We start from the raw sequence: 14,347 nt of genomic DNA, 5'->3' as shown, positions 1-14,347 counted from the left end.
CTGCCGTGACCAGGATTCGAACCTGGGTTCTTGCGGCCACAACGCAATGTCCTAACCACTAGACTATCACGGCGACGGGTGTGTTGGACGACCACCTTATACAACAACTTTATCATTACATGGGAATGAATATTGACAAAAGACTGTCACACGCTCAGCCAGTTCTAGAGTGAGAGCTAAACAGCCCTGTGCGACTAAGTTCATTCTTCTGTTCACTGCCTTTTATAGGTAAGAGGTTGAGCCTATGTAAGCGTTGTTCAGTCGTGTCATGCATCTCAAGTCCCCGAGGAATAACTTAGTGGTGTACTGCTCGGGTTTTTTTTATCTGTCGTAAACGAACGTGGTCTAGTGTAATAAAAACCAGACGGAACCAATTACGCTCATTGGTCACAAGAACTGCGAATACCTGAAATAGCCTTCCGACAGAGGTCACTAATGCATTTCACAATAAGATGCAGAAAAATAATTGTACATCTGCTAGGCGCGCTGAACCACCTCGTGGCGCCGACTTCGTAGCCCGGACGTCAGTCTCGTTAAACTAAGAGTCCAGCAACTCCAGACAGAGCCAAGCACCCTGTTTCGAAAACGTAAAATACGGATCATCTGGTGCCTCCGCACCAGTATACAGGAGAGACTCGTGGGGCTCACGTGTGAGGAATGTGGCAAGTGCTGTAAATCGAAAGGTGTCTTGGTAACCCACTTTCGAGTTCACGTCCATAAAAATGTTTGCACGAACATGGTTGCCCAATCGACCCGCGCCGATTGATCTCCCCTTTATCCGACGAAGATTGGCATGAGTCAACATCGTCTGCACGCACACCCCACCCAGCATAATGCAGCTAAGATTGACTGAGTGAAGGATTCCGGTGTCTTCTGGTCTCAACAAGAGTCAAAATAACTATTGCGCCTGGCTGACAATCTATATACGTTTTGTGACCGGGCTGTTTGCGAAAATGGAACAGTATCTTCCTAGTCGATCAGCTACCAGCATCAAAACCAGGTTACAAGTGATTAACTGGCAAGCACAACAGGACGAATCATAATCTGGAGACCCTGACCCAATCATCGGTCAAACAGCGGCCTACTCGTCAGAAGCCGCTTGTGGGCCTCCATGCCTCCAAGATACTTCCGCGCACTTGGAATACTGTATTCCGATACCGTCGTCAGCCAGCCCATCAGGTGCCGGTCAATCGAAAGCAGATCCGCCGAGCTAACTATGCCGCCATCCAGACCGTATAACACCAAAGGCGGAAAAATGCAGCATCTGCTGGGCTCGATGGATTATGGAAGAGTCTATACAAGGGAAATTGCGGCCTACCTATAGACGCCGAGCAGTATTGGAAAGAGCTGGTCTCAGCTCCGGACAAGTCGCATAGTAGTCTGATCGAGCCAACTACAGGAGAGGAAGTCGGTCGTACGAACCGTATTATGGGCGATTCGTCCCTAGACCTGGACAAGCCCACGCACAAAATGCCATGCCAGTTCAATGCTAATGCGATTGGTGGGGTTTCAGTTTAGTCTTATTATCTGGGAGTTGTCCCCCACATCTATGTCATGCTCGTATTTCCCTAGTTGCGAAAGTCCTAAATCCGACTTCACCGCACCACCTGAGACCGATCTCCGTGTCATCCATTCTTGTCCGATGCTTTCATGAGGTGCTTGCTGATAGCCGCGGTCGTGGATTGCAACTGCCTTCACTCCAGTTTGCATTTGTACATCGAGACGGTTGTTTGGAAGCTACATCGCTATTACCTGTCTTACTTCGTCACGCTTTAGCGACTGCATCTAACCTTTGCTTGGCGTTTGGTGATAACTCGAAAGCGTTTGATTCTGTTTCGCATGACACAATCTTCAGATCTCCCAAGGCGTTTGGAGCACCGTCACCTCTAGTTCGATACATCTCACAGTCCAGTGGGAATAGTGTAGCAGTTTTCCCCAATTCCGGAGTTCACTGCCACAAAGGCGTGAGGCAAGGAGATCCACTTTCCTGATTATTGTTCATCACGGCAATGGATTGTCGTTGCCGCAACTACGATACTAGTTCCATGATACCCTGGTGGATAGTTTTGCCTTTGTTGACGTCTGGGTCGTGTGTGCAGAAAGTCAGGCTTGTCTTAAAAAGAAGCTTGAAGCTGCTGCGGTCGAGCTGGAAAGAAATGGTATGAAGATACACGCCCAAAGGACGAAGGCGATGATTTGAGGGGACAGTAAAAAGTCGGGCGACAGCAGTCTCAGTCAAAACATTTTGCTTCGCCGAGGAACTCATCACACTTCTGGGTCCGACAGACACCATTACATCCTTGGGTATCTCCTTTACTTCCAAGGGAAAGGAGTCTTCAACCATCGACAGCAGCTGCCCAGACTGTCTCATTAAGGCCGTATCAAAAAACGGAAATCATGGGACTGGCTGGCTACGCCTACCGATCAGCTACATCCACGCCGGCACACAACATGGGGGACTTGGTATCCCGTCTGAGTGCAACACATTCCCGATGCAGCGGAGAACGCGTGTGGAAAAGCTAGTTTCTACCCAGTGCCGAGTACTACGTAATGTGATCAACGATTCCGCATTTGGCAAAATTGTTTGGGATCTCAGCCTTCCAATCCGAGTCCATGGTGCGTGCGTAAACATCAAGGAAGAGCTGGTGACTGCTTGGGGTGATAGTCTGCACAACAGCGTTGACGGTCGCGGTTTACGAGAGTTGATCACTTAGCCTCTTTCGAATCTATGGCTCGTATTTCCAGAACGAATGTTTCCTCGGGTATTTATCCGCGGTATCCAGCTTTGATGCAACCTGCTTAGGACGAGAGCCAGAAGCGCTCGACACGGCCACGTTTGCCAGACGATCTTCTGTCGTGGAAACTGTGACCAACCGGAGAGTTTGGTGCACGTTTTGCAATCTTGCCGGATCACGCATGATGCCAGATGTGCTCGTAATAATCGGGTTACAAGGGAACTCGCAAAACGTCTCCGTCGACTGGGATACACCGTCTTCGAGGAGTTGAGAGCACCTACTTCGACTTCCTTCATCAAACCTGACCTAATCGCTGTTCCAGATCGCCGTGCAACTGTAATAGTCGTTGGCATAGTCTCCGATGGGCGTAGAGTAACTGTGTGGAATGAGAAGAAGCAGAAGTATGGTGCTGATGAATATTCCCTCGCCATAATCTCAGCCCTACGTGCAGTCGGTTGTGATGGCGACTTTTTGGTTCACAAGCCGGTAAGCATTTTTTTATCGAGGGATCTGGTTCCCTAAAGCCACCAAGGCTGTTCTTGGACTGAGACTCCTTAAGGTCGCAGTCAGTGGCTTGTATTTGCTTGTCGTCGTGGGCTCTGTGCGTACTTACGACACTTTTGTACGTTGTGCATTGCGTTCAATGTACATTCTCGCCATTGAATGTCACACCAGACCCAGTATGAGGGATTTTGTGCCTGATGTGCGAGTCTTGATTGTGCTAGCCATTACCGCGCCTTGGAAAGCATTCAGAATTGCTTGTCCTTTCCTCGGTTGTTGACTTTTACACGCGTGTTTCCACACCCAACATTCGTCTCGTCTGACCGGAACTGCTGGTGGCATGACTTCGAATGAGACGCTTCTCTTTTTTGTCTAATATTCTCCTTTAACCCTTCCACATTCATCCCCTGCATTTGATTTTGATTTCTGTGAGCATGCTCTTCAAAAATAAACGATCTTGTTCAAAGTGGTCTGCCAGCTCAGTTGGTCTTCAACCCCGAAATAAATACAACCACCATAGAACAGCTCCAGTTAGACAATCCTGGTTAGCAGACGACCTAGTCCTTTTATTCGCTATCATCTTGAATACTAGGAGTCTATAGAACAGGAAAATAACCCCAAGGGAAAAATTAAAGGAAGGTAAGATCGGGAAATCTTGGTGGTCATTCTGCTGCTGACCCTGAACAGAACTGCAAACACGGTCTCCCGGTGACCCTTTCCGGGCCGAAATATGCCTAGTAGATGTAATCCAACTAAGGTCAAAAGTGCCTGTTCCCTGAACGGTAAATGTCAGGGCTCCATTCTGTACAAAAGGCACGAAATAATCATCTCCCCTTCGGTTCACCTTCGGAACAACCTTCTCCTTGAAAGAAATGAGCTCCCCTTTCACTTCTGAATTGCCATGAAATGTGTGACATTTATCAATCCCAAACTTGCTCCCGCACTGTTTTACATGCCGTCAGAGTTCGAAGTCAGCTTTCAAAGATGTGGTCTGTCTCTCGGAGTCTCCGAATGGACTTTCCAACTGTATATGCAGTGTTCACATAAACATGGGAAGCGTGGCAGTTACGCCATCTTAGGGTTTTCCAAACAACACGAACAAAATAACTCAACTTCTCTAAACTCATATTACTGCGGTACAGGGCGTGAGTCCTCACGCCCAGTTGTGATGTTTGATGATATGTGATGTTTGTGGATTGATTCATTAAGATTCCGGGGACTACGTCTACCTGATGCGCCCCAAACAGGGCGAAACTGCCAGTAGAGTTTCTGCGGATTTGACGCGGATTACATGATAGGAAGGGGTTCACAGGTACGCAGCTGAAACAGGCCGTTTCAGGTGACAAAAAAATCATCGTCGAATACGCGAGGGAACTCACGAGTATCAACTAACTTACACCTACCAACGCTAATATGTGCGCCTCTAGGTGTTTCCCATGAATGTTCTACAACGACAAAACAGGGGACAGGGCGCGGTTTATGGAGGTTCGTTTCCTGTCTGCAATACGAATTCTCGAAGGCCAAAATCCGCGAACCTTCGCGAGGGAACTCACGAGAGTGGTTGTAAACACTTTTTTGAATATTTATGACGTTTCTTTTAAACGAGTTTGAGGTGGTGGGAATTGCCCCCCACTCGTATAGAAAACTGTTGGCTTTTTCCGGCTGTGCTTGGAATCTGAACCAACTAAGCGTTATATTGAGCGACCCACGAAACAAACCAGGCGAATAGGTAGACTACTCGTGAGTAGGCACAATTCACAAGGAATATTGTTGTTTTCGTTCAATTTCCGCAACACACTTCGACCGCGAACGGAGCTATGGTACCCTTTTCATCGGGAAATTTCTCAGTTAAGTGTTACAAGTACGTGGCCGCGGAAACATGAGTACAAATCACACTTGCATGGTCTGTGGGTCTCTGTGACCGAGCAGGGAGAAAACGTGAACGACCCTGGCAGGACTCGAACCTGCAATCTTCTGATCCGAAGTCAGACGCCTTATCCATTAGGCCACAGGGCCGTAGGAGGGGTGCAAATTCAATATACATGAAAGCTCGTTGCGAGTGTGAGTGCTCGTAAACGTTAAGAGTTCACGTAGGTGGTAATTCTCTGCACGAATCCTTTCTCAGCAGGATTCAATGGTGAATCGCAGGACATACAGGGATGGTACATCGTCTGCCAAGCAGGGTCCCCCTAGGTCCACAGGGTGCTGCAGAATCAGGGGTCGATCATGCTAAGATTTAGGTATGAAGTTGGACCATCAAGAAATTTAGCTCCCCTACAAAGAGATCCATTGGTCGCTCCAAAAATCGCAGTGGTAGTACAGAGGACCCGCTGGAGGGTAAAGTGGTGCACAGTCAGCGAACACAGAGAGGCCTCAGCAGTTGAGTTAGTTGGGTTGGTACATATCTCAGTTAATTGCGTAACTTTTGCTGTATCCGTGTGGATGAGCAGGTTACTGTACTGTTGGCCAAGGTTACTTGGAATTTTCTAAATGTGTGACTTAATTAAAGTTGGATATGAAAGAATTCAGAGGACCCTTGAACTGTTTTCGTGATGGCAATCCTGACAGCTTCAATATCCACGGACTCCAAGCTTGCAGCGCGTAGTTTACATGTTATACGAACTCATATAATTGTCTTCAGTACCATCTTTTGTAATCTCCGAAAGGTATAACACAGTGCACCGACTGGCCATTGGGCTAGGTTTCTGAGTTATTTTCAAAGCCAGTGAGAGCACACGATGTAGGACGGCGACAGGGAATGGCGAGGGGATAGTTCACAGCACTTATCGCTATTGGACAGCCTTTCTACTGAACCCACGTACAGCGCCTAAAGCTGACTCGATGATGGTGCGAACCTTGATAAGTTGATGGTGTCAACGAATTATTGGCAGGGTGAACTTACGGTTGCAGATGAGTCCTTGAGCCTACCTAAAATAAGGGGTGAGGAAGAACGATATTTTGAAGTACAAAAAGATAGTAAATGGATTTGCTGAAAAAGCAACTAGCTGATTCAAGAGTCATTCAGTTTTTTTTCATAAAACTAGGCGATACACTGATCTTCTGAACGTAAACCTGGCTCTAAAAGGGACGACTTTGAACAGGTCTCTGGATGGTTCCGAAAAGAGGACTACTGCATTGAGTGATTGAACATTTAAAAAAAATGATTGTCTCTATTCGCATTTATCTGAGTATAGATAGTTTTAAGCTGCTGGCTATCCTCTGAACGGAAACCTGGCCCTAAAAGGGACGACTTTGAACAGGTCTCTGGATGGTTCCGAAAAGAGGACTACTGCATTGAGTGATTGAACATTTAAAAAAAATGATTGTCTCTATTCGCATTTATCTGAGTATAGATAGTTTTAAGCTGCTGGCTATCCCCTCTAAATCTGATCCCACAACGAAATGTAAAGCTTTGTTCGGTGCTTAGATGACTTCCAGAAGTGATGTCATCATCTCACCCAGTAAGCTAAGCCCACAAAAAAGCGCTCTCTGGTTCATGTCAGATGACCTCATGGTATGAAACATATCGCTGAATCAGTCATCAATAATTTAGGACCAATTGGAACACCGTAGAATCTACAACGCAGCTTTTATCACTTTCCTTACCACATTCGTGAGGTCTAGTTTCCATATCCCAATGCCACAACAATTGCATTAGATTTTCACAATCGAACTTTCTTGCGAAACCACCGTAGGTTAGCTGCCGTACTACTGGACTACCAGGCACAACCCAACTAATAGGCAAAAACAAGTAAGAGATATAAAATTTATTGATGGAACTTGAAGACCTAGAAAGTTCTGCCAAATCTAAAATCAAAATATCAACAGTGCAGTCAATACCGACGTAAGCACAAAGTATAGCACACTCTGATTGAGTGCATTGTCCCCATGCTTCTCTGTTTCTTGTAATTCATCGATAACACAGCCTGCACCACAGGGCTTTGGAAGATGCAATGATCCCATCAATGGCTTTGGGTGTGATGCTGTGAACCTGACAAGATGATAAACGTGGCTTTGTTTGTTCCTCCACCAACTGGTAACCAAAGATTTGTGATGGAATGGAATAAATTTCGTTTTAGGTTAATCTAATGTTGATAAGGGTTGCATCTAGAAATTTACAAGCCTAAAAGTTGATAGTAACGTTTACAAAAAAGGCGGATGAATTTTTCATCCAGAATGCAGATACCATTTTCCTTCATTGAAAGGTTGACCAGTATCCGATACGGATTTATCCACCAACGCTGATTGGGTTACTGAAGCTTGCGCACACCTCTGATAAGACAAGCGGTTTATGTGAGGTCATACGTATTGTTCCGCGTGGGTATGTGAATCCCATATAAACTCAAAGAAAAAGGATAGGCAGGGAAACCCTAAGCGAGGTTTCCTTAGCTATTATTCTGTCTAAATATGGTAGCGCTACCTCTGCGTTGAACAATGAGTTATCGATGTCATTCACAGGCAAAATACCGTACTTTCCCCACAAAATATCATACAGTTATGTCTGTCGTAGACTTTCCAGGACGGGCCATTTCAGTTGTCATGGATAAACTAGCAGTACGTGATCATCATCGAAGACAGCAACATCAGTGTTGACACTGATGCTTCACTGCCGTACAACTAGCAGTACAGGTGCGGCAGGAACGTGATTTAGTGCGTTGGGAACAATCTCTCAGCTGTAACACCTTCCGTTGCCTAGCTGCCGTGCTACCCGAAGGAAGCACGACAGCTGGGATACTGCCAGGTTGCCCAAGCCTAGACAGGGGAAGTTGAGAGGCAGAGGTCGGGTTTGAACCACGGACCTTCCGGTCAGTAAAGTTGCGCTCTAACCACTTGAACCATCTCGTCCCAGGGAACATATTTAACGTCGGCGTTTCGTGATCGATACAGTATGGGAACGCTGATGTACCGCAGGTTCGATTCATCAGATGCCTCCACAAGTTGAGCAGCTCCATAGGTTTACCAGTGCCAAAAGTGGCTTACCTACGGGCATCGATATCAGGTCAGTCCCGCAAGGCGCTACACCTGTGTGTATGGCTTTTCTTCAGTAGTCTCTGTCCGAAGCTAGATCGTCCCATGATCTAAAATCAAAATCAATGTTTTGTAAAATCAGTTGAAATCTGCCTCTGTGTCCTAGCCTCGGTCTCATTAGGCTGCGTAGATCATTCTTCAGCTAATCATATGGCAATTCTCTTGGAATACGATGCGATGTCATGCTTTCCACGTGACGTAATTAGCACAGTGGATTGTCAATTAAAATGTTCTCGGTTCTGTGCATTCTGGCTCTGTAAAAAACGTGAGTATTTGTGATCTAGTTTGACCGATTCATTCGCATAATCCCCTGCAAACAGTACAGATAAAATCGATTGAGGATTTGGACGTAACACCAGTTTGTAGTTTTTGTCTCGCAGCCGTACGAAAGTTTAGACAATAAGATAGCACGGTACCTCGGATTTCTTGACGAATTTGCCTACATTGTGTTTCGGGTTCACAAACTTTCTTCATTGCTACGAAGAACATGGAATGATGACAGCAATCTGTGCGCAGCTGCATTTCTTCACTTCTGTTTCACCCACTTATTTTTCATCATGTAGCTTGCGCAAGAGTTCTGTGGGCTTGGTCCTTGAGGTTCAACCATCTTTTTGGATGATGCAGCTTGACAGGTTCCTCGGTATTCTACTGATCGCTGTGCTCGTCTGCCTAAACCTGGGTGAAATCACTGCGCCGTCAAACGAATCCTCTTACGCTAATTCCCTCATCCAGTTATCCCCAGTTTATCGACTGTTCGACCACCGTCCCTGCTGAGTTGGTCCTGACAGGCCTTTGGATAGTGTCCCCTGGAATTGAGTTACAGGCGCTGACATCTGGAGTGTGGGATCGGCAGCGCGAATTGCGGTCTTCTCTTCCTAAGCAGGTCTCGTGACTCTGATTGGTGGTGCCATCGTACGGAAACCACGACATAGCAAGTCAGGGCAGGCTCAGCTAGCTCGGCACGAACACATGGGTAAGCAGGCCAGTGGTATACGCCCACGTACACCACGCCAATGCACTACTGTCGGACGAGTTGGCCTTTGCGGCAAGGTGAATCGTGGGTGTGACAGCAAAGCGTGTGATCAAAAGTACATTGGCAAAATGAATGGGACAAGTTTCAAGATGTCAAGTTATATGCAGTACATACCAAAAACATCTCACCATCATCCTCTGACTTCACTGCTCGTGTATAGCACCTGGTGTTCCATGAAATATATTCTGGCCAGGTTGTTGACCTAACTGAATAACAGGCGGTCCCTGAATGCGAAATGTACTGTTCGACAACAAGCAAACTACCTTTTCGCTAGCTAGATCATTTTCATGAATTGAGACAAATCTTCCTCCAATTATTTTTTATCTTCACTAAGGAAACTACTCACAAGGTTGTTGAAAACTTTTCGACAGCCCATAACCGGTTTTGCCCTTCTTGGGGCTCATCAGGTAGGCGCAGTCCCCGAGTTTCCGTCAACCTTATGTTCTGCTTGAACTTGGACGGTTTTCGAGAAATACACTCAGTTGCAAATCAATTTGTTTTTCACGAGAGACTCAGCTGAATCTCATAAACGAGAGATTCAGTTGAGTCTCTCGTAAAAACCAAACTGATTTGCAAATGAGTGTATTTCTTATCTTCTTCATCTTCCGCACCGTGTCCCATGACAAAACTGATTGTCATCTAGTGCCACGTGGATGGTTGATTCCATGACCGGATGTTATTCTTGCTGTGTCGTAGGCTGTATTGCCGAACGGCAACCAGGCCTAAGTCCGTTGCGACGGATGTTTTCTCTTGCTGATATGGCGCTGTGAAGCACAATGACCGCTGCATTTGACACTGACAGTCTGTAAGGGGACAACAACCTGAGTGATTAAGTGACAGGCGGATGGACAAACTGTAAGTTTCGTCACTTTGAGCATCGCAACGGAACTTTGTCACTAAGATGTCGACGTGTGGAACGTCCGAACCTCACGAAGCTGTCTCACTCATCTAAACTCTCGAATGCTATTAGTGTGCTTGGTTAACGCGTTCGCTGTGATGGCGCATTATTTGTAGCAGTGACAGGACCACAACGACCCCGTGTAGTAGTGATCAACCGTCATGTCCGTTTGGGTGAAAACGCAAAAAAGCTGCAGCGAAATCCATCGATCTTGCCTGCTGGGCTGGCGAGCGAAGCACCGAGTAAGCGAGCGATGCTTTCGTGAGTAAATCTGCCACCGTCTCCAAGACCAAGCAATCAGTTGAGGGGTCCCACTGCACTCAGTACAGCGATATTAGTTCAGAATAAACCCACACAAGTATCGATTACTGATACGCTTGTCCCTCATATAGACAGTCTAGTCTACTTCTTGGGAATCTTGGTTGATCGTGGTTTCCGAGTCAAACTAGCGGGGGAATCGGATACGCTTCAATGGTTTGCACAGTCGAGTCTGTCTGTCCACACAGCTGTCTGAGAGTTTACTTACTGGGACTATACTTCAACATAATTGCTTCGTTTCTTATAATAATTCGCTTGGTGCCGTGAACGGAAGAAACTAACTTCAGACTATCGAAATAAGGCAGCGGTTTGGTGCCCTTCAAAAAATGTGATTGTCTCAAACATTCGTTTAGATATGCCTAAAATGTGAAATAACTTGACATCCTAAAACAGAGGTAGATGCATCTGTGTCTTTATACTTTCCAAAGCATGGTGTTACTCATGCTGTAGAGAAGTCCTACTGGTCGAAAGTTCGTGCCCAGGGGGAAGGCACTTTTGAAAATTGAGCTGGATCTGAAATTTTCTGGTTCTCATTACTGGTTCTTGTCCTTGGCGGATTCAGTTTGAACGACTGCATTTAGCGACCAGCCCTCGCTTGAATTTACAATAAGTTGCACTCGGAAAAAAGGAAATGATTTCGCTCGTTGCGAGCACGACTATGGTTACCAGCCACCCAACGGCTGAGCATGTAACGCTAGGAGAATTGCAAATGGTTAGGTAGGAATCAGAAGGAGGAAATAAACAGACTGTAGCCAAGCCCATCTCCAGCGATCAGTTAACTTATGACGAGATACCTGTAAGGAGAAGTTCCAGCACTCGAACACCTAGAAGACCTCAGCAAAGCTTCAAGGAAGCTCAAATGTAGATGAGTTAGGAGCAATACAGATTGTCCGCAAGCTTCATATGTCAAATAAGAGGAGAGATCGGTGAAAGAAGAGCATATCATGGCCGAAAACATTAGAAAATGGAAGAAAATATCGCTGATATCTGGGAGGGGTCTTGGATTACCCATACGAACACAGTTCAGCGAGCAATGTGTAATGGTATGTAGACTAAAAGGATCAACTAGAAAAGAGGGCTGAAAAGTATGTTCGTGGTATGGATGCTGCAAGTAAACTGAATACGGAACTCATTAACTCCATCTGTTCTGACGCAGGAGAGGAAACGGCATATTAGGAATTTTCATGCAGGAGATTAACGGAAAAAACGAACGAAGGAACCGGATATCTTACACCTAGGGCCTTCCAAAAACATATTCTAAGAAAGTGACAGGCGAACGTGAAGAGCAGAGGAATCTGGATATTGTCAAAGTAACTGAGACAGGCTTAAGCCGGGAAACCGATGATACGAACATATCATTTGAAGCAGACTCTTTTTTCACATGGACAGATAAACCAACAAAAGAAAAGGGATTCATGCTGCATACCGGCCTGATGTTTGGATTTAGAGCCACCTTGCAAACACAATTACCAATGGGTTGAACGAACCGTTGGCCTCCGTTATTCAGGGGAAAAAAGCGGGTCATGATATCATTAGCAATCTTCTACCGGGATTCTAACAACTTTGGTCTTCATGCAGAGATTAACGGAAAAACGAACGAAGGAACCGGATATCTTACACCTAGGGCCTTCCAAAAACATATTCTAAGAAAGTGACAGGCGAACGTGAGGAGCAGAGGAATCTGGATATTGTCAAAGTAACTGAGACAGGCTTAAGCCGGGAAACCGATGATACGAACATATCATTTGAAGCAGACTCTTTTTTTTCACATGGACAGATAAACTAACAAAAGAAAAGGGATTCATGCTGCATACCGGCCTGATGTTTGGATTTAGAGCCACCTTGCAAACACAATTACCAATGGGTTGAACGAACCGTTGGCCTCCGTTATTCAGGGGAAAAAAGCGGGTCATGATATCATTAGCAATCTTCTACCGGGATTCTAACAACTTTGGTACGAGATGAGTGAAGAAGTCCCAAGAAAGAGCACTGGCTCTTAACCATGTGCTCGAACGCGACTTTGATGCACTCAATGTAAGCTGGAAGGTGTGTGTAGTCATTTGCAATCTTCTACCGGGATTCTAACAAGAAGTCCCAAGAAAGAGCACAGGCTCTTAACCGTGTGCTCGAACGTGACTTTGATGCACTCAATGTAAGCTGGAAGGTGTTCAAAAATTTCTAGCGCATGTGGAGACCGTGCTGTAGACTATGGGGCAGATTATCTAACCTACTAGAATGGTAGAGAACCAAAGTGAATCTAGACCAGACTTGTCAGGCACAGAGTTTGAAGAAACCCTGGAGTTTGATTTATTTGGATGAATTACTAGGAACAAGTGACCACCTCTGCTACATCGGATGGCTAGTAGCAATGAACGCCCACGTACCAAATCCTTGACGAACGGACTCCGAGCAACTGTTAAATAAGGCGCGGCGTTCGAAAGGATTTCCGTTTTAATATGTTGGACGGGGCCTTTGAAGTGATACAGACAAAAATGGACAGACTTTTTGAACTACATATCCTAAAAACGAAAGCTCATGCAACAATCAGAGGGGCGTTCTGGATGGAACAGGATTTTCTAGGAAAAGTCGGTGCACGGAGGAGATTTCGGCCCTTGTACAAAAGCAGTGAACAACCAGAGGACCACACCAGGTATAAGAAAACGTGGAACAACTGCGCAACTCACAAGAAACAGAAACCTATGAAGTCTATGAAACCCAGTTGGCCGCGGAAGACCGACCCCAACAGATTGCATTTTTACACCAGTCGGAGACTCTGATACTCTAATGAACTGCTTATAAAGAATAACGGTTTAGTTTAGTTAACATTAGGGATCAACAACATAAATCGCTCCGTACCTGGAGGTTTGTACAGATCTTCCAGATACCCGAGGAAACAGCATGGACGTAGTAGAAGGAGAAAATTCGGATTCAAGGCCAAATATTCCAAATTGCAAGGAGGAAGATGTATCTATGATGGATCAGCGATTGAATGAAAAGAAAGCGCCGAAGGCAGGCAGTTTAGTTAATAAATAACACAGATATGCCGAATCAGTCGGTACTTTGTAAAAAGCCACCATGCAACTCGACGGTGACACGAAAACTGAGATACTTCAAGGTTGCCCCAAGCCTATATTGGAGCTATCTACGAGCCAGGTTTGAGTTTGAACCACGGATTTTTCGGTCGTTATTTTCATGCATTATTCACTGAGCTATCCCAAGCTCTCTTCTGCTCTCAAACTCTCTCATCTAGTCCCCGTACTACCGACACCAATTTTAACCTTGTGTGGCAGGTCGGAGCAGACAAATTCGGTGCCAAAAGCATGGAAACAGACACTGATTGAGCCCTTCTACAAAGGAGGAGGTACGCATAATCCAGGTCATTACTAAACGGTGAGCCTGACCGCGTTGTTTGGAAATAACATGGAGTGTTCGGTAAAAAGAATACTGATCGTCGAAGGCGGTTCCCATCCCTGGTCAACATGCGTTCACCAAACAGTTCGATGCCACTAGCTTGCTGTTCGCCGGAGAGGAATGGGCTATTGGGGTCACCGAGAGAGTTCAGACAGATGTCATACACGTGGATTTCACCAAGGGTCGATCACACCATTTTACCTGATCTCATCTTCCCTATTTACATTGTGAAATGTGTAGCTACACTTTCGCCACATACATGATTGTACAGGTCACCGCCACTCGCTGGATCACGAGATCTATCTCTTTTTCTTGCACTCACAAATCACGCCACACAACCGTGACTAACTTGACTACGCAGCTCACAGTCAAGCCCTAGATCCCAAGACCTCGTTTTTTTCCCTACACGTACAAACCACGATA

The 14,347-nt window shown here is 45.8% G+C and overlaps 2 protein-coding genes across 2 annotated transcripts in view; one reads left to right on the top strand and one right to left on the bottom strand.

Annotated features, from left to right (window-relative positions):
- The window catches only part of T265_10257 (hypothetical protein), a gene marked incomplete at both ends in the record, with an annotated part of 2,025 nt that extends 1,259 nt beyond the window's left edge, over nucleotides 1–766 (top strand). Inside the window, one exon of the mRNA XM_009176576.1 lies at nucleotides 551–766. Coding sequence (XP_009174840.1) covers nucleotides 551–766 — 216 coding nt within the window. The remainder of the gene's footprint in view (nucleotides 1–550) is intronic.
- Nucleotides 767–3,030: 2,264 nt separating this feature from the next.
- T265_10256 (hypothetical protein) overlaps nucleotides 3,031–14,347 on the bottom strand; it is a gene marked incomplete at both ends in the record, with an annotated part of 23,080 nt that continues 11,763 nt past the window's right edge. The window contains 3 exons of the mRNA XM_009176575.1: nucleotides 3,031–3,111; nucleotides 12,898–12,983; nucleotides 13,370–13,481. Coding sequence (XP_009174839.1) covers nucleotides 3,031–3,111; nucleotides 12,898–12,983; nucleotides 13,370–13,481 — 279 coding nt within the window. The remainder of the gene's footprint in view (nucleotides 3,112–12,897; nucleotides 12,984–13,369; nucleotides 13,482–14,347) is intronic.

The sequence above is a fragment of the Opisthorchis viverrini genome (genome assembly GCF_000715545.1).
Source record: "Opisthorchis viverrini unplaced genomic scaffold opera_v5_356, whole genome shotgun sequence".
NCBI classification, from domain to species: domain Eukaryota; kingdom Metazoa; phylum Platyhelminthes; class Trematoda; order Opisthorchiida; family Opisthorchiidae; genus Opisthorchis; species Opisthorchis viverrini.
This window is presented reverse-complemented; position numbering and strand designations above follow the sequence as displayed.